Here is a 20,825-nt window from a genome sequence, read left to right on the forward strand (position 1 = left end):
GCATTGATGCTCCATCAGAAACAAAAGGATGCTACAAGGATATAATAATACTGGAAAAATGTGGGCTAAAATGACCTCTTACAGGTTTTCTTAATTCTGTGAATTTTATCTAGATACCAGACTGTTCTTTAACCTTTAAGGGCTAAACAGAGTTGACTATCCTAACAACTGTTCTTCATTATTAAGATCCATTGAATCTGGGAAGCAGTGCAAAAGTTTGAGTATTGCACTTGCCAGTAATGTGTCTGAGTAGAAGCATAGCTTGTTACATATTAAAATTTTGTTGCACTAAAACTTCATAATAAGAAGACTGAACTCTAAAGCAAGCATCCACAAAAAATCAAAAGGAAGGCAGAAGTTTAAAGTCCAACCATTATTTGTGTTATGCACATCAACAAACACTTGGTCACCATTTCTGGATTTTGAAAAAATGCAATAAAACCAATTTGATTAAATTTACTTCCATCTGGCCTCAAGACATTATGGTACGAATTTAACCTTAGATAAATGCTCAATAGTGAAGCCACTTATAAATCTTAAAGACAAACTGCAATCTTTAATTCTCAATCCTACCTCGATAGTTGATTATTTCAGTGCCAAGAACTGGGGTCATCTCCAACACGGTGATGAAGGCTTTATCCATCGAAGTTAAAGGAAATGGAGACATGCGGTGTCGTCGTGCTACCTTGCTGATGTCAACTGCACTGTGGCCTGGGTTTAGAAAGAAAAATTAACAGGGTCAGCATTTCTGCTGTTTGTCCATCAATAAATTAAGGCTAGTAATGGAATGCTACCTGAACCCCTAACTTATAAACATCATTTAAACTGCATTTAAACAAGTTACAATTGTTCAGTACAGATTTTCGGTTCTCAAAAAATAAAGGAGCGTATTGATTGCAACTTTCAAAAACATACAATCCCAAATAGTGAAATTTGCTTTTTGTTGGCTTGGCTTTGAGGTGATTGGAAAAGGCAGAAATTGTGAACAATAAACAACACTTTTGGCTAAAAAAAACCCAGCGTTACAGTAAGCTAATTATTTATTATATTTGATTATATTAATGAGGCCAAATTCCAATGTTATATCAAGAAAAATTTGGAGGTGTCTCCACTGGAGCTACTTGCAATTGTATGAGTATGTGACATAAACCAGGAAAGCCTTGAATGACTGGCTTGTACTAGTTTATCTGTCTCAGTCAAGACTGCAGTCGGAAATTATAAACAAGCTTGGAAAGAAAAAACCCATGCATGCTGCAAATGTCAGCGATGAGGAGAAATTACTTCTCTCAAAAGGTCGTGAATCTGTGAAACTCGTTACACCGGATTACATTAGATGTCAGGTCACTGAATAATTTTGAGGAGGAGATAAAGAGACTTTTAATTAGAAATGGGTTAGAGGTTTATGGAGAGCAGGCAGGAAAGTGGAGTTGAGGCCAGGGAGAGATCAGTTGCGATCATATTAAATGGTAGAGCAAGCTTGAAGGACAGAATTACTTACTTCTGGTCAATCATCAATCATGTGCCATAGTTTGGAACATTAATTATATTTTTGTCTTGAACCTGAAAGTTCTGATTCGAGATTCATTACAGACCTGAGCATGTAATCCATCTGGCACACTATATTGTTGAAGGAACTATCTTTCAGAAGAGGGTGAATCAAAACCATAGCCAAATAATGTGTGCTAGCATGTTGTGTATAAACTGTCAGTCATGATTGCTGACAATGAATTAACGGCAATTGTGTTTGATGTCCTGCGATGTTGAAATACTGAAGTTAAATATATTGAACATACTCAGGAGGAAAGTTGCCTTTCTTCTTTGTTCTCATTTAGCTATAAAGTCGATCTTTCGCAGTTTGATTTGGGGGAACTCGCCACATACCTCAATAGGTAAATATACTGTTCCTTGTTCTAATCAATCTTACAGACCAGAAAACTCATGATCTGATGTTCTGAATGAGATGTAAAGTCAGGATCCCACCATTCCATTTAGGTGGATCTAAAAGATCTCATGACATAGATTGATGAAATCCAGGATCATTCTCCTAAATTTTGGTAAGATAATTATGACATTATTACAGGATAGGAATTTGATAGATTATAATTTTGTTTGTCTTGGATTTGACAAAGTGGTCTCTCGCTGAACATAAGCATATAATGCTGCAGATTTTGATTTAACAATAAAACTAAAGTTCATTACAAAAGGAATGAAGACAAAATGGGATAATCCAGACTACCTATTTATAACTCAAATTCAAAGACTTTAAACTCCCAGTAAAAGCATAATCTCATTAATCCCAAAACACTCCTTTATAAATGGAAAAGAAAGAAAACAGCATTTGAATAGAATCCAAAATTCCACAAATTGTACAGTAATCAAAATACCTCTTGAATAACACTCACACCAGGCCTTCATAGAACTAACCCCCTCAAAGTCAAAAATGCAACCAAAAATCTATCAGTTATAGGTACTTCCCTTATGTTTAAACAAACATTCTAGAACACATTGATAAACCTTTGAGACCCCAATATTTACCAAGTTGGCTTGTAAGCACTCTCAAACAAACAGAAGTCCATTAATGCATAAATCCATTCACTTGACAGCCAAGCTTCAACAACTGTTCTTGAAAAACTATTACCATACTTGTAAGTTAATTAATATCTTCAGATCTCCAAAGAAAAAATCCTACCAGTTACTTACTCAAAACCAGAAATCTAAGCTCACAGGAACCAATATTAAAAGTATATATATAAATCTCACAGATTACTTCTTTTTATGATTAATTTGAAGTATGTGGGCATCACTAGCCAGGCCAGCATTTATTGTCCATCCTGAATTGCCCAGAGGGCAGTGAAGCGCCAACCAGATTGCAGTGGGTCTGCAGTCACATGTAGGCCAGATCAAGTAAGGATGGCAGATTTCCTACCGTAAAGGACATTAGTGAACCAGTTGGGTTTTTCTGACAATCAGCAATGGTTCATGGCTCATCATTAGACCACTAATTCCAGATTTTATTGAAATCAAATTTCACCATCAGTCACAGTGTGATATGAACCTGGGGCCTCAGAACATTACCTGGGTCTCTGGACTAACAGTTCACAACACTTATTCCCAACTAACCCCACTGAAGCAGAAATTGTCAATTGTTTAAGATCTTGCTATAAGAATATTAGTTACACAACAACAGTGACTATACTTTGAAAGTAAATCTTGGCTATGTTGCTTCAAGACATTAAGTGTGAAACAAATGCAATTACTTATACATATAGATACAATCAGAAATGAAATAACACTGCAGAATTGCTCAGTGAGAAGGAGAAGCAAAGAAATATTTGCACAGTGATTAATATTTGCTGAACCCTGCTGGAATTTACAGGTATGGATATTGGTTGAGACTTGGAACATGCTTTTCTATGATGTTATTCTCAAGTTCGATATGTGCACCATTACTCACCATCCCAGGTAATAAATTAAGAATAATTATTTAGTTGTTACACTGAGGGCAACTGATGCTGAAATTACTTAGTACTTCCTTAAGAGTCTGAGAGAATATAGGAGAAAAGAATATAAATTCGCTGAAACTTACATGACACTACATTTAATCAAAAACAGCAACAAAAAAAGAAAGCATCCTCCATTGTGAATTAAATAGATGTTTTTTTTTTCAAGTACTTTTAGGATCCGAGCATTGTTGGCAAGACTAACATTTATTGTCCATCACTAACTGCTGTCAAGGTGATGGTGTATTCTCTCTAGAAGAAACAACTTCTAGGATTTTGTCATAGTGAAAGGATGCTGATAAAGTTGCAAGTCAGGATAATGTGTGATGTGGAGGGGTATTCCTATGCGTTTGCTGTTCTTGCCCTTCCAGGTGGTACAACTTGCGGGTTTGGAAGGTCCTGTCAAACAAGTTGATGAGTTGTGGAAGCACATCTTGTGGATGGTTCAAATCTGTTGCCACTCTGTGCTGGTGGCAGTGGGAATGAATGCTTCAGGTGTCAGTCAAGTAGGACATTATCAAGGTTCTCAAATGCTGCTGGAGCTATGCCCATCCAGCCAAGTGGGAAGTATTCCATTCACTTCTGACTTGTGCCTTGTAAGTAGTAAAGAGTCTCTGGGGAGTCAGGTGAGTTACTTGCCACAGGATTCTCAGCCTCTGGAACATTCAGCTAATTTTCCATAAAATTCTTATGTTATTTTCATGTAATGTTTAACTGCAGAGCCATACAATTGATGAAATTGTATGCCTTTAAATTTATTCCATTTTCCTTGGATGCTCAGGATGGTCCTTCTTGATAATATGCACATCCAATTAAGAGGATAGATGTGAATATTTAAAGAAAAAGCTCAGTTGGCCAAATTAATTAGAATAAAATCACATATATCTATTTCAAAGTGCTACGTAAAAAGCTTGTTGTTAATGAATAAACTGTCCGAATAACAACCTGGAAAATTTTCAATCCAACTCATCCAAGTTAATTTCTAGCTTTGGTGACTTAAAACTAAATCCAACTAGAGTACTCTAGCAGTTTACAAATAGCATTATTGTCATCATTCGTCAAACATTCATCATTTCCCATTCCAGCTGACTCCCTGTGACATATTGAAATTCCTCTCAACTGGCTAGATTATTTTCTGTACTTTTATTACTTCTTTTCTTGGCTTAGGTAGTTATTTCTGCCAAGTTTATATTCATTTTCGAATTCCCAAAGGAAAACTGATCAAGAGGTGACCAACTTAGCATTTTTGTAGCACTGTCTGCAAGGAGTAAGAAAGGAAGTTAGACAAGGAAAAAGTCCATTTAACTTTGATTTGAAAGCCATTAATTCAAGACATTAATTCTACTTTTGGGCTATTTTAATGTTTACTGAACAACTGCTTTCTCTTGTGGGTTATTTATATATCTATCATGAGTTTAAAAAAAAAATCTTTGCAAACACATTTCTCATCAATATCGAAATATGAATTTAGTTAACTGCAATTTTCCATTCCTGTAACATTAATGATCCATATTTTACCCTGAACTACTTTATATCTAAGTTGTATTCCACAACAGTGTGCTATTTAAATTTATTCTTCTTTTACATTTAATATGCTAAGCTAAACTCTGGAGTACACCATGAGTAGCCTGCCAACTTGAATACGTCTGATAGCCTTATCTAACCCCTATGTCATAACCAATTGCTTTCCCAGCCATCTTTCTGTTCCAAACATTTTTAAAAAAAATTAACTTGTCAAATGCCTACAGGAAGTCTATGAAGAAAGTTGAAATAAAAAGTTGCATTTTTTTCACGATATGGAGGTGCTGGTGTTGGACTGTATGGACAAAGTTAAAAATCACACAACACCAGGTTATAGTCTAACAGGTTTATTTGGAAGTACAAGCTTTTGGAGCGCTGCTCCTTCGTCAGGCAGCTAATGGACACAGAATTTATAGCAAAAGATCATAGTGTCACACACATATTGAACAAACAGCAATCTTCCAAATAAACCTGCTGGACTATAAGCTGGTGTTGTGTGATTTTTACATTTTTGTCGAACTATTCATGAGATATGGTTTTCGCTGGTTAAGCCAACATTTATCACCCATCCGTAGTTGTACTTGAGAAAGTGGTGGTAAGCTGCAATCTTCAACCACTGCAGTCCACTTGGCATTATTAGGGGGTGTTGAAAGATATTGATCCAGTTAAAGATGGATGAAATTAAGACATTACCCTGAGGAACTCCTGCAGAAATGTCCCTGAAGCTGAGTCTCTCAAACAATCACGACTATTATCCTATGCTGATGATCCTAGGACTGCCATCAACTGAGAGTTTTGCCTGATTCCTACTAACTGCAGCTTACTGATGCCATATTTGGTCAAATATGATCTTAGTGTCAAAGGTAGTATCTCGCCTCACTTTTGGAAATTCAGCTCTTTTGTCCATACTTGGATAAAAAGAGGTCAGGTGCTGAGTGGCATCTGTGGAACTCAAACTGAGAATCAGTGAGCAGATTAGTAGCAAAAATATGTTGCTTGATATCACTGCTGGTGATGAGTCCTATCATTTCATTGATGATTAAAAGTACACTCGTGGAGTAGTAATTGATTTCTGGCAATTAGGAGGTTTCTTTGTCCAAATTCGACAAAGTTCCAGGAGATCTCAAGGGATCCACAGCCATTGTTGAGAACTCCCTCCTTACTGTATATCACTGTGTCGCCACTTGTGCTGGTGGGAAAGGACAGAGATGCTAAAACAATTGAATGGCTTGGCTAAGTCATTTCAGAGGGTAGATAAGTCAACCACGTAGCTGTGGGTCTGCAGTCACATGTGGACCACTTCAGGTGAGTGAGCAGATTTTTTCTTCCCTAAGAGATATTCGTAATCCAGGCGAACTTTACATAGTACCCTTCATGATTAGAGTACATCGAAAAGGGTTTTACAGCCAATGAAGTGGTTTTGAAGTGAAATCAATAAATTGAGGCAGCCACTGAACAGATAATGTTCTTAAAAACAACAATGTGTTGGCCATCATACCCGAATACTCTTCCACTGCAGTGAATAGTCAGCTTTGATTTTTGAGCTCAATTTCTGGAGTGGGAATTGAATCCACAAGCTTTTGATTCAGAAGTTAGTGTGTTATCACCTGAGTGATGACAGGTACTACAAATAACCTGTGATATATAATAATCTATAATAATACCTACAGAAAATAACATCACTTACCTAATGCATTAGTTATCTGCTCAAAAGTTCATCAAGGTATGTCATATATGACCTGCCCTTTACAAATCTGGGCTGCTTCTAATTAGCTCATACTTGCATAAATGTTTGGTCACTCTGTCCCCCTACTAACCTCCCCACAGCTGACCTTAAGCCAACAGGTATCTAAATTTCCAGTTTATTTCTCCTACTTTGTAAAACAATTAAATGAAATTGACAATATTCTAATCCAAAGAGACAATTCCTAAACTGCTTGTGATTTGGATGGCTAGGACTGATGAATCATCAATTCCCTCATGCGCTTTTATTGTGGAGGTCTGTCTATCTTTAACAGCATCCAATTTACTATAATTCTTTGTTTCTTTTGTAGAGTTGAATTGGTTCCTTCCCTTGATTTATTTTTTATTTCTCTTGAATCTCTGATTTTTTTTTCTCAACCTCTATTGTGAAGACCAACACAAAATAGCTATTCAGTAAATCTACCAGTACCTGACATAAATTACAAAAGCAGATATCATAGTTTATTATGTGGAAGTACAAGACAAAGCTTTGGAACTTCTGTTTTAGTTGAGTACAGTACAGATATTATACAACAGCAGACAAATACAAAAAATGAAGTCACTTTTGAAAATATATCTGGTCTCAACTACTTTCCTACTTATTTGCTGAGATTGCATTTTGAACAAAGATAATTTTAACAATACATGCAGATATACAAAAAATCCAGACAACAATTGAATATATCATTTGAGTACTACTTCTGACATACATTATCTCATTTAGACTGCATGGAAATTCCCTAATGAATACATACAGTGAATTATGAATGGTTACAAAATTAAAGAGATCATTCAGAATCTCAGGTCTATGTCTGCTCTCTGTAAAAGCTCACCAACTAGCCCACAATCCTACGTTGTCACTGCAGCCTTGCCGACTTTTTTTCCCATTGGTTTTTCTCCTTATGCAATTCTCTTTTGAAATCCATAATTGAATCTGCCTCCATCACACCACAAAACAGTGTTTTCATGATGCTAACTTATGAATAAAAAGGGTTTTCACTTATGCCTCTTGCTTTTTTTTGACAATCACTTGAAACCAGGAGGTCTGGGTTCTCAATTTTTCCACCCATGAGAATAGTACAGGTCATTCTGCTATAATGTGCGTTTCGTCAGTGCAATTTGGCTATAACGCTATTGACAAATTGTGTGCGTTGTTTGGATAAAGCAAACTTCCTCCTGAACAGGTATAGTGATTTTGTATTAACGATTTTCTACAGCACTATTTTCTATAGTGGTTTTCCATAGCAAGATATTCTGTAGTACGGGGTTACAGAGGAACTCAACTGTCGCATTATAGCAGAATGACCTGCATGACCCAATGTACTCTGCTCATGATTTTGATACTCATTTACATCAATGGCAAAGTTACTATCAAATTCTGTCTGTTTTCCTGTTTTCTGCAAATGTTAGCTAAAATACACCAGACAGTGGGAACCAGAGGTTAAAACAAATCATATAGATGATTATATTTTGACAATGAGGAATGGAAAATAAAATCCCAGGAAATCACCTCATGAACTTAAGTATTGGGAAGGAAACAATTTTTGATATTTAGTTTAAAATACCTGTAGGATTAGGACTTCTGCATATTCATGTTTATAATTGCTTTTTCTAATATATCTGTTCAGAGATGGTATTACACTTCTCGGGAGCAGGTAGAACTTGAAAATTGGGCCTCCTAGACCAGAGGCAATGATACTGCACCACACTGGAGTTTGTGTGAACCCCTATTTAATGCACTCAATCTGCCTACATTTAATATAGAATTAATAATAATTAACAGATGACTTCTGAACATGGATTATTTTTTGAGAATAAGTGTCAATCCCATTGACTCAGATGGGAAAAAAAAATCTAATGAGATAAATAAAAAAAAGTTAACAAAATGATCCCATTATCTGCACACATAAAACAGGTCTTCTACTTCAGCTATCTAAATGCAGTACTGTCAACATCACAGATCTTTTGTTTTATAGGCCAAAAGCCAAGATAATGTCATGAAAAAATTCAGCATGATTTTCAGAAAGTAGGTTCAACTGTGTATCATTGCTTGATAGCAATATCAAAGGCTTGAATAAATGTCCCCAACTCATCAAAAAATGATACCTTTCAGACAGCATAGCTGCGATCATTGCAAATCCATCCTAGAATGTAATGAACCGGGACAAGTGGTGGGCTTGTTAGTGGGTGAACATTTTGGTGATGGCGACCACAATTCTGTGACTTTCACCTTGGTTATGGAGAGAGATAGGTGCGCACAACAAGGAAGTTTTTACAATTGGGGGAAGGGAAATTACGATGCTGTAAGACAGGATTTGAGGAGCATACGTTGGGAGCATAGGCTGTCAGGGAAGGATGTGGTGGAAATGTGGAACTTTTTCAAGGAGCAGATACGACGTGTCCTTGATATGTATGTACCGATCAGGCAGGAAAGAAATGGTCGTGTGAGGGAGCCTTGGTTGACAAGGGAGGTTGAATGTCTAGTACAGAGGAAGAAGGAGGCTTACATTAGGTTGAGGAAACAAGGTTCAGACAGAGCAGTGGAGGGATACAGGATAGCCAGAAGGGACCTGAAGAAAGGGATTAGGAGAGCTAAGAGAGGGCATGAAAAATCCCTGGCGGATAGGATCAAGGCATTCTATGCGTATGTGAGAAACCTGAGAATGACGGGAACGAGGGTAGGTCCGATCAAGGACAGTGGTGGGAGACTGTGTATTGAGTCGGAAGAGATAGGAGAGGTCTTGAACAAGTACTTCTCTTCAGTATTTACGAACGAGAGGGACCGTATTGTTGAAGAGGAGAGTGTGAAACGGACTGATAAGCTAGAAGAGATACCTGTTAGGAAGGAAGATGTGTTGGACATTTTGAACAACTTGAGGATAGACAAGTCCCCCGGGCCTGACGGGATATATCCTAGGATTATGTGGGAAGCAAGAGAGGAAATTGCAGTACCGTTGGCAATGATCTTCTCGTCTTCACTGGCAACTGGGGTGGTACCAGGGGACTGGAGAGTAGCGAATGTTGTGCCCCTGTTCAAAAAAGGGAATAGGGATAACCCCGGGAATTACAGGCCAGTTAGTCTTACTTCGGTGGTAGGCAAAGTAATGGAAAGGGTACTGAGGGATAGGATTTACGAGTATCTGGAAAGACACTGCTTGATTAGGGACAGCCAGCACGGATTTGTGAAGGGTAGGTCTTGCCTTACAAGTCTTATTGAATTCTTCGAGGAGGTGACCAAGCATGTGGATGAGGGTAGAGCAGTGGATGTAGTGTACATGGATTTTAGTAAGGCATTTGATAAGGTTCCCCATGGTAGGCTTATGCGGAAAGTCAGGAGGCATGGGATAGAGGGAAATTTGGCCAATTGGATAGAAAACTGGCTAACCGGTCGAAGTCAGAGTGGTGGTAGATGGTAAATATTCAGCATGGAGTCCAGTTACAAGTGGAGTTCCGCAGGGATCAGTTCTGGGTCCTCTGCTGTTTGTAATTTTTATTAATGACTTAGATGAGGGAGTCGAAGGGTGGGTCAGTAAATTTGCAGATGATACAAAGATAGGTGGAGTTGTGGACAGTGAGGAGGGCTGTTATCGGCTGCAGAGGGACTTAGATATGATGCAGAGCTGGGCTGAAGAGTGGCAGATGGAGTTCAACCCTGCCAAGTGTGAGGTTGTCCATTTTGGAAGGACAAATAAGAATGCGGAATACAGGGTTAATGGTAGGGTTCTTGGTCAGGTGGAGGAACAGAGGGATCTTGGGGTCTATGTACATAGATCTTTGAAGGTTGCCACTCAGGTGGATAGAGTTTGTAAGAAGGCCTATGGAGTATTATCGTTCATTAGCAGAGGGATTGAATTCAAGAGTCGTGAGGTGATGTTGCAGCTGTACAGGACTTTGGTTAGGCCACATTTGGAGTACTGTGTGCAGTTCTGGTCGCCTCACTTTAGGAAAGATGTGGAAGCTTTGGAGAGGGTGCAGAGAAGATTTACCAGGATGTTGCCTGGAATGGAGAGTAGGTCGTACGAGGATAGGTTGAGAGTTCTCGGCCTTTTCTCGTTGGAACGGCGAAGGATGAGGGGTGACTTGATAGAGGTTTATAAGATGATCAGAGGAATAGATAGAGTAGACAGTCAGAAACTTTTTCCCCGGGTACAACAGAGTGTTACAAGGGGACATAAATTTAAGGTGAAGAGTGGAAGGTATAGGGGAGATGTCAGGGGTGGGTTCTTTACCCAGAGAGTGGTGGGGGCATGAAATGCGCTGCCCGTGGGAGTGGTAGAGTCAGATTCATTGGCGACCTTTAAGCGGCATTTGGATAGGTACATGGATGGGTGCTTAATCTAGGATAGAAGTTCGGCACAACATCGTGGGCCGAAGGGCCTGTTCTGTGCTGTATTGTTCTATGTTCTAATGTGGCAGCCACCTTTAATCTTACTAGAAGGAATCGTTTTTTTATTTGGTTGAATATTTAGGTCAAAATAACTTTTCTGAAGCTTGGTTCAACCATGAGTGATCTACACAGATTCTTGGTGATTCATTTAGTTTTATTCAGGATGAGAACCACACTGGAATACCAACTCATAGGTTTTGTTACACGTGGGGTAATTATGTGTTGTGACAGTAAGTCAACTTCTGGCTTTCCATTTGCTAAGTTTGTAAGGAACTTTTGTCAGTGTGTATACAAATATATAGACTTTGCTTCAGGACATAGTTGATATGATGAGTCGTTTTCAGCTTTTCAAACTTTTTGAATAATTTTGCAAAATTCAGCTCTAAAAATCTTTAGGATTTGCTTGTCTTCCCAATTTTTCTGTTCGGTAATTTTGCTGTAAATCTGTACAAGCTCATTTACTTATGAGTGAACAACTCTACTTCTGGATTACAGACAAGGTTTCTGAGATTTTCTTCTCACTGTATTGAACTGTGGCAGTCATCTGCTTTCCTGACTTTAAGTTGCAAGCCTCCATGGAGTTTCACACTTGATGGTTGGAGATCCTGCTCGGACCACTGTTCATCTTTGGGAAGAAATAAAACACCAGCTCCACTGTTCAGTTGAAACATCTTTTGTGTCCGTTGACTAAAATTTCAGTAATTCAACAACTCTCAGTTGGTGCTTGAATCTCAACGAGGAATTGCATTTGTATATCACTATGATCTTCTATTTCTTGGATTTTGCCAACACTTTTACTTTTTATTTTTGAAATCCAAACATCTTACTAATGTACCCTGCATTGTAATGACCATACATTTTACAAAGATGGCACTCAGTTTAGGCAGGGCATTCTTTTACCCAGCACCCTGTGGAACTGAGTTTTTCGGAGATTAACAATAACATGCATTTCAAGTAGTTAAGTGACCAAAAGTGCTTCACTCGATTTTCCACAAAATTTGACAACGAAGAACACAAGGGATGTTTGTGTTGATGACCAAAAGCTTGAACAAAGAGTTAGGCTTTAAGGAGAATCTTAAACAGAAGGAGTAAGCTGGAAAGGCAGAGGGATTTCACATTGGAATTATCAAGGCCTAGGCAGCTGTGGCAGCAATAACAGTGATGGAATGATTGAATTTGGGGATGTGAAAAGAGTCACATTGGAGGAAATTTCAGCAGCCTGGAGGAGGTTACATAGAGAAGACAAGCCAGCATTTCAGTTCAGTCAGCTGAATGCTTGTGAGATACCGATAGGGTAGCAAATGTTAACCACATGGCTATGAGTCAAGAAAGGGATAGTATATCTCCAGACCTTTGGTGATGTTACATGCAGATGGATGTAATGTGAGGATAGAATTATGCAGAGCAATAGCAAACATGGCAAAGGTCTTCACTAATCTGGTAGCACTGAATTGGATATGCGAGAGCTGGAAACAACCATGCGGATCCATACTGTGCAGGGGAAGGCAGAAATGCGTCAGAAAAGAGAAAACAAAGATTGCAATTAATAATTAATACAGATGCATTGCCATGATTTCTCAGTGACTTTGTTACTATTGAGTGATAAACTTCCAGGATGATAGACGGTGAAATCAAAGACTTTGTTCTTTTATCATCAGAAGCAACCGTAATGTTACCTGCTGGTCATTGAGTTGTGGAGATCAAAAGACCCTGGGTGTAAATACAAACATTCATTTTGTTTTTTTTTATTCTCAATAAACTAGACAGACTGCTGATAGGGGTGGTCTTGTGGTGAAAGCGTTAATGTTGCTTTAATCTAGTAACAGTGTTTCTGTCAGCTCTGGGGCAATGGTAATTAAACAATGATGTGGAGCTGGTCACTGGAGATCACTGCCTCCCCATCTGTTGTGAAACACTGGTTAAAAAACTCAAACAATGATAGTGGCAATGTAGAACACCACGACTTTGAGCCATTCATCTCCAGATTTACCATTTGCACATTCTCCACATGTCTGCGTGGCATTCATCTGGGTGCTCCGGTTTCCTCCCACATACCAAAGATATGTAAGTTAGGTGAATTGGCCGTGCTAAGTTGCCCATTGTGTTCAGAGATGTGTAAGTCAGGTGCATTAATCAAGGGTATATGTAGGATAATAGTTTAGGTGAATATATCTGGGTGGTATACTCTTCGGAGGGTCAGTGTGGACTTGTTGGGCCAAAGGGCCTGTTTCCACACTGCAGGGATTCTATGAGTCTTCTATACTGATAGCATTTGGTAAAAGGTGGGAACCACATCCTTTCCTTTTCCTCAGTTTCTGTGGAGCCATGCTTCATTCCAGAGCCATGGAACACGACTTTTTTGCCACCAGGTCCCCGTTACATGAATTACTGCACAGTTCTGTTTTACAACCTGTTTATTTGATCAACTAAGCAGCCTTCGACAAAGTCAATTTATCCTTCAGCTGCAAAAAAATCCTAATTCAAGACTCACACAACAATTTAATCTCTAATTAATTATTCTTTTCAATTTGCATATTCACAATTCACTGCCAGCCATGTAGAAATCACTAATAAATGAAGTGACACTCTCTCCCAGTTCCTGGACAGGTTTATTGTACTTCAACTGCTCAACGGTCATGTTCTTTGCAGCGACTGAAGTAATTATCAAATGCTTTAATTACCTTGTATTACATTGTTGTTTCCTGTTTGTTTAGGAAATTATCTGCATGCAAGCTTTACTACATGTAAGAGAGTACAGTCCTGCTTTTTACTAGACATTGTTGTCAGCTTGTAAATCTCTAATGCCAGGTCAGCCACTGCTCAACCTGGTTCTGGACTACAACTTTCTTGAAGTACTTGGGTAATGGTAATGTCTTTTTCATTCTTTTCTTGTTTTTGTTGTTTCATTTATTTGCTATTTGCTCACTGACCATTCTTCCCTTTTACTCAGTTACCTGCTGCCACCACTTATTGTGGTTGGGTGTAAAACAGAAGCTGGTCAATATTGCCTTTCCTTGTTAGATCAACCATTCCCTGTTTATTTAAAAATAGTATACACCACAAATGTACAGGTGAAGACTTCACCTTTGCCATGAAGCTGGTGGAGAGTACCAACATGTAATGATATTATTTACAAATCCACATGAACCCATTCCACCATGAGCTCTATTATGTCTCTGATCCCTATGGCAATTACAAACACAGGTTGCCACAGTCAAGTTATTCTAAATTGCTTATAGTTTCCGAGTAAGTAGTAAATTCAGCAAGCCTCTGTTCCTTCATGAAAGACATGAATTAGGTTAGTCAGATACAATTTGACTTTAGTGAAGCATGTAGTGCTGGAAAAGCACAACAGGTCAGGCAGCATCCGAGGAGCGGGAGAATCAACATTTCGGGCATAAGCCCTTCTTCAGGAATGGAAGGAGATGTCGCTGTGGTAGCAGTCTGCTTCAGGACATGGTTGAAAAGCATCAGGGCAGAGGAGATGACCGAGGGGTGTTGGAGTGTGGTTGCAGTAAGAGAGAGACTCACTGAGATCCTTATAGAGAGAAGAGGAGAACTTCTTCAAGGTAGGCATCCTTGGAAGAGTATTTGCAGTAGGGTTTAAATCAACTAGGAGAAAGTGAGGACTGCAGATCAGAATCAAGAGTGTGGTGCTGGAAAAGCACAGCAGAACAGGATGCTCTGAGGAGCAGGAGAATCGACGTTTCAGTTAAAAGCCCTTCAATCAGGAATACTGAAGGGCATATGTCCAAAATGTTGATTCTCCTGCTCCTTGGATGCTGCCTGACCTGCTGTGCTTTTCCAGTACTACACTCTTGACTCTGATCCCCAGTATCTGCAGTCCTCACTTTCTCCACAATTTGCCTTTAACAAATTTCTGCTGTTTCTATTAATAAATCATGTGCCTCCCTAATGAGACTTAATTTTCCTCTTGATAGTGACCTCAAGTAAGTTTCTTCTCATTGATGTAAGACGATAATTATGTTTAACTCTATTTTTGATAGGGACTTAACCTTTCCAATTCTCTGGTCCTCAGGTACTATTCCAATATCCAGAAAGGACTGACAGACTGGTCAGATCTTCAGCTATTTTGATATTTGTCTTCCTCAGCAATTTCTAATACATCTTATATGGACGAGATGACTTGTTAACTTTACAGGTTTTGTTCATTGTATATGGATATCACTGGCAAGACCAGCATTTGTTACCTCTCCTTAATTTCTGTTCTGAGCTACGTTGCATTTCAGAGGGTATTTAAAAGTCAAACGCTTTAATGAGAGTCTGGAGTTACAGGGATGCCAGATAACGGTAATAATGGCAGATTTCCTCCCTTTAAAGGATGTTAGTGAATGAAATGGGTTTTTATAGCGATTGATGATAGTTTCAAGGTAACTTCATTAATGACAGCTTTCAATTCCAGATTTTTCTCATTGAATTTATGTTCCACCATCTGTTGTGGAGGCTTATGAATCCCGACATGCAGAGCATTAGTTTGTGTTTCTGGATTACTGTCCAAGTGACATTAGTACATCGCAGTCTTCCTCAAACTCAAACCCATTTTTCATCTTCTCTTAATTTTTACATCATTCAGTATCTCAACCTCTTCCTCCATTGCAATATCTTCTTTGAACCCCAGTCACACCCTCTGCCTCCACACTCCTATTTTTCCACCAATCATTCCAAGAATTCTTTTAATTATCCTTTTACATTTTATAAATTTGTAAGAATCCGAAGGGTTTTTCCAAATACATTAAGGACATGAGGGTAACTAGGGAGAAACATTGGCTCCTCAAAGATCAGCAAGGCGGCCTTTGTGTGGAGCCACAGGAGATGGGGGAGATACGAAACAAATTTTTTGCATTGGTATTTACTCGGGAAAAGGACATGAATGATATAGAATGTTTGGAAATAGATGGTGATATCTTGAAAAATGCACATATTATAGAGGAGGAAGTGCTGGGTGTATCGAAATGCATAAAAGTGGACAAATCCCCAGGACCTGATCAGGTGAACCTGAGAACTCTGTGGGAAGCTAGGGACGTGTTTGCTGAGATATTTGTATCATCGACAGTCACAGGTGAGGTGCTGGAAGACTGGAATTTGGCTAACGTGGTGCTACTATTTAGGAAAGGTGATAAGGACAAGCCAGGGAACTATAGACCAGTGAGCCTGACATTGGTGGTGGGCAAGTTGTTGGAGGGAATCCTGAGGGACAGGATGTACATGTATTTGGAAAGGCAAGGACTGATTAGGGATAGTCAACATGGCTTTGTGCATGGGAAATCATGTCTCTCGAACTTGATTGAGTTTTTTGAAGAAGTAACAAAGAGGATTAATGAGGGCAGAGCGGTGGACATGATCGGTATGGACTTCAGTAAGGTGCTCACCATGGGAAATTGGTGAGCAAGGTTAGATCTCATGAAATACAGGGAGAACTTGCCATTTGGATACAGAATTGGCTCAAAGGTAGAAGACAGAGGGTGATGGTGGTGGTTTGTTTTTCAGACTGGAGGCCTGTGACCAGTGGAGGGCCACAAGGATCGGTGCTGGGTTCACTACTTTTCATCATTTATATAAATGATTTGGATGTGAGCATAAGGGGTATAGTTAGTAAGTTTGCAGATGACACCAAAGTTGGTGGTGTAGTGGACTGCGAAGAAGGTTACCTCAGATTACAATGGGATCTTGATCACTTGGGCCAATGGGTTGAGAAGTGGCAGATTGAGTTTAATTTAGATAAATACCAGGAGCTGCGTTTTGGGAAAGCAAATCCTAGCAGGACTTATACACTTAATGGTAAGGTCCTAGGGAGTGTTGCTGAACAAAGAGACTTTGGAGTGCAGGTTCATAGCTCCTTGAAAGTAGAGCCACAGGTAGATAGGATTCTGAAGAAGGCATTTGGTGTGCTTTCCTTTATTGGTCAGAGTATTGAGTACAGGAGTTGGGAGGTCATGTTGCAGCTGGACAGGACATTGGTTAGGCTACTTCTGGAATATTGCGTGCAATTCTGGTCTCCTTCCTATCTTGTGGAATTTGAAAGGGTTCAGAAAAGATTTGCAAGGATGTTGCCAGGGTTTGAGGATTTGAGCTATCGGGAGAGGTTGAATAAACTGGCAATATTTTCCCTGGAGCGTTGGAGGCTGAGGGGTGACGTTATAGAGGTTTATAAAATCATGAGGGGCGTGGATAAGGTAAATAGACAAAATCTTTTTGGCAAAAATCCTTTCGCTGCATGGGTGGCATGGTGGCTCAGTGGTTAGCATTGCTGCCTCACAGCACCAGGGACCATGGTTCAATTCCTGCATTGGGTGACTGTCTGTGTAGAATTTGCACATTCGTCCCGTGTCTGCGTGGGTTTCCTCTGGATGCTCCGGCTTCCTCCCACAATCCAAAAGATGTGCTAGCCAGGTGAATTGGCCAGGCTAAATTGCCCATAGTGTTAGGTGCGTTAGTCGGGGTAAGTATAGGGCAGGGGAATGGGTCTGGGTGGGTTATTCTTCGGACGGTTGATGTGGACCTGTTGGGCTGAAGGGCCTGTTTCCATACTATAGGGAATCTAATCTAATCTTTTCCCTGGGGTGGGGGAGTCCACAACTAGACGGCATAGGTTTAGGGTGAGAGGGGAAAAATATAAAAGAGGCATAAGGGGCAACATTTTCACGCAGAGGGTGGTATGTGTAGGAATGAGCTGCCAGAAGAAGTGTTGGATGCTAGTACAATTGCAACATTTAAAAGGCATCTGAATGGGTAAATGAATAAGAAGGGTTTGGAGGGATATGGGCTGGGTGCTGGTTGGGTTGGGATATCTGGTCCGCATGGATGAGTTGGACTGAAGCGTCTGTTTCTGTGCTGTACATCTCTATGACTCAAAGAGGTTTCTGAGTTCTCATGTATGTGCTTTGCTAATCTTTCTGTTTCCTCTTATACCCTTCAATCACTCCAAGCGAACAATCAACAATTCCCAGGGACTTTTCTAAGTCCCAGCTCTTTCCAACACAGCCATCAACCTTTCACCACCACTTCAGCTCCCCAGGACTACTTCTAACTGCACAAAACTACTAAACAGCTCCTGGGACCTCTTCCTGAACTACACAGACCCATTGGCCTTCAGCTGCTTTCCCAACAGCAGCACTTTCCTGCCTGGAGTCTGTTTCTCTGCTCCTGTCAATCTGACTCACTTTCCTGTCATGGGACTCCCTGACTTCTGCAACGGCCAAGGAAAATTCAGGAAGTTGGTCTGAGCTCGTGGCTCATCTCATTCTATGCATGCACTAGAAGTCCCAGCCCATGTTGGGAATTGGAGTTCTCAGCCTTCACAGAAATAACATCATGGAAACACTTGCACTGGAGCCCTGAAGCCAAGGAAAGTCACATTCATAACAAAATCCTGAATGATAACTGCTCTAAATTTTTTTGTATTTTCCAGAAATTTGTCTAGAGATTTTCTCTTCCATCTTCTCATTAATTGTACGATTATTGTAAAACCCCATCTTGAATCTACCCTAAATGTATTCTGTCTTTGAATTATTAAGCCCTTCTGTCGTCATTATGGACATTTTCAATTAACCTGTTCAGAGACATTATGAGACATCTCTGGAGCCGATGGTGTATGGACTTGGGCCTTCTGCCTCGGAAGCAGGGACACTACTGTGCCACAAGAGCTCTCTTTGAAGCCGACTTGCGCTTGATATTCCCAGGCAGTCTTCCCTATCCAAGTACTAAGCAGGTCAGAATCTGTTTAATTTCTGAGATCAGACGAGATTCAGCATTTTCAGACTTCCATGAACATGAAGGAGATCATTAGTCTGGGACTCTGGATTACTAATTTTCGAATATTCCATTATCTCTCCTTTAAATTCAACCAAATGCGATAGTGGGTTTTGAACTCCATGCTCCCAAATTATGAGCCTGGACATCTGGATTACTGAACTAGTGATAATGACCACTACACCACCATCTTCTCCTTGATAATCATTCTATGATTCTTTAATATAGCTACTACAAATCCTGTCAATACTCCCTCTTCTTTTTCTCTTCCACATCATCGCTTCCGAATAAATTGTGGCCATCAATACTTAGTTCCTTTACCCCTTCCATGTTTAAGCCAGGTATTTATAATACCAAGTAACACCATAAGCCCATGTTGTAACTATGGCTGCAGCTCATGAACCTTATTTCTTAATACTCCCCATTCTAATATCATGCCATTTGACTTTGCTTTTCATTCAGTCTAATTCCTGCTCTTTCTACACAATTCCTTACTTTTTTGCTATTTGTTCCTTCCATCTACTGATGCATGTTGTCTCTGCTCTTTGCTGCTAGTATATCTTTATTTTGCCAACACCCCAAACCCTTTTCCCTTAGTCTAAACCTTTCCTTGTAGCATGAGTACACCTGCCCTTGAGGATGTTAGCCCCAGTCCTTCTCAACAGTAACTCATACAATTTGTGTAGGTTTTCCCCATTCCTGAAGTGGTCTCAATGTCTCTATCTTTCTGTTTCTACATTTGTTATAACATGGCACTGCTCTAATCCAGAAATGATCATTTTTGAGAAGTCAGTGAATGGATTAATATGCCAATGCAAATCACTTAAGAAAGCAATTTCAGTTTCTAAATGTTTGCCCAACTCCATGGAAATAACTACTTCCTCATAATTGTTAGTAGTTACAATGACGTACAAAGACAAATGGACAGAAGACCTTTGAAAAGCATTTAACAGCTAATATGATTGTACTTCATCATCTTATCCATGTCACAAGGACTCAAGAAAAATTGGACTTAATGTTGACATTAACATTTACTGAAATGTTCATTATAAGGTACACAGAATAATTCTGAGATGCAGACTGAATTTCTCACACCATGAGTACCTAGCTCTCTCAAGCCTTTCCTTGAAACTGGCAGAGTGGGATCTGATTGCCTTGCTCTTTCATCATAAGTTTGTGGTTGTGCAGGAGACCAGTAAGACAACTGGACTAATGGTGTGCGCAACATGCAAACATTACAGTATCCCTGAATTTTTAATCTTATTTGCAGCTTTGCGTGTCAAAGCTTTGCATCCTGAAAATGAGGGCAACTCTGGTCCAAAACGTACTATCAAGATAGACAAAAAGCATTTTCAAAATGCACAGAACAATTTACTGCCCCTAAGTGTGAGACTCCATGGTTTAATCACTTTCCTTTCTAGGCTTCTAAAGTTGAGTGTCAGATCAGGACCACAAATTGCATCATGAAGGAAGTGCTTATAAATTGCCAGCACTAAATGGAGTTGTATTTTTCCATAAATGCAGCAATTTCACAACATATCATCAATTTAATTGAGAGACTCAAGGCAATTGCAACTTTTTTCAATTTTGTTGAGGTTAATGGTAGAGTGGTACAGATTGTCCAGCAATTTGCAAAAGAATCAGAAATCTTGTCATTTCTCTTCCCTGCCACAAAATGCTAGATTTCTTGCAAAATACTAAGTTCTGCTAATTCACTATTACTTTTGAGCAATTTCAGGACTATTGTCTTAACTTTTATTAAGTTCCTCAGCGCTTCATTACTCCCCAGCTGTGTAATGCCTTCCAATTTGCCCAATTTAAACCTAGGATTTGATTTATGCACTGATGTAAATCAGAAACACTAAAGACCCTGAACTAACATTATAATGTTGTTCACATAAGTC

At 39.4% G+C, this 20,825-nt stretch overlaps 1 protein-coding gene across 24 annotated transcripts in view; it reads right to left on the reverse strand.

Moving 5' to 3' along the window:
* Positions 1 to 20,825, reverse strand: part of LOC140476464 (gephyrin) — a 538,995-nt gene that overhangs the window by 108,590 nt on the left and 409,580 nt on the right. For all 24 annotated transcript variants that reach the window (XM_072569115.1, XM_072569120.1, XM_072569118.1 and 21 more), the window contains one exon: positions 574 to 711. In XM_072569115.1, coding sequence (XP_072425216.1) covers positions 574 to 711 — 138 coding nt within the window. The remainder of the gene's footprint in view (positions 1 to 573; positions 712 to 20,825) is intronic.

This window comes from Chiloscyllium punctatum, chromosome 4 (assembly GCF_047496795.1).
Source record: "Chiloscyllium punctatum isolate Juve2018m chromosome 4, sChiPun1.3, whole genome shotgun sequence".
Lineage (NCBI taxonomy): Eukaryota > Metazoa > Chordata > Chondrichthyes > Orectolobiformes > Hemiscylliidae > Chiloscyllium > Chiloscyllium punctatum.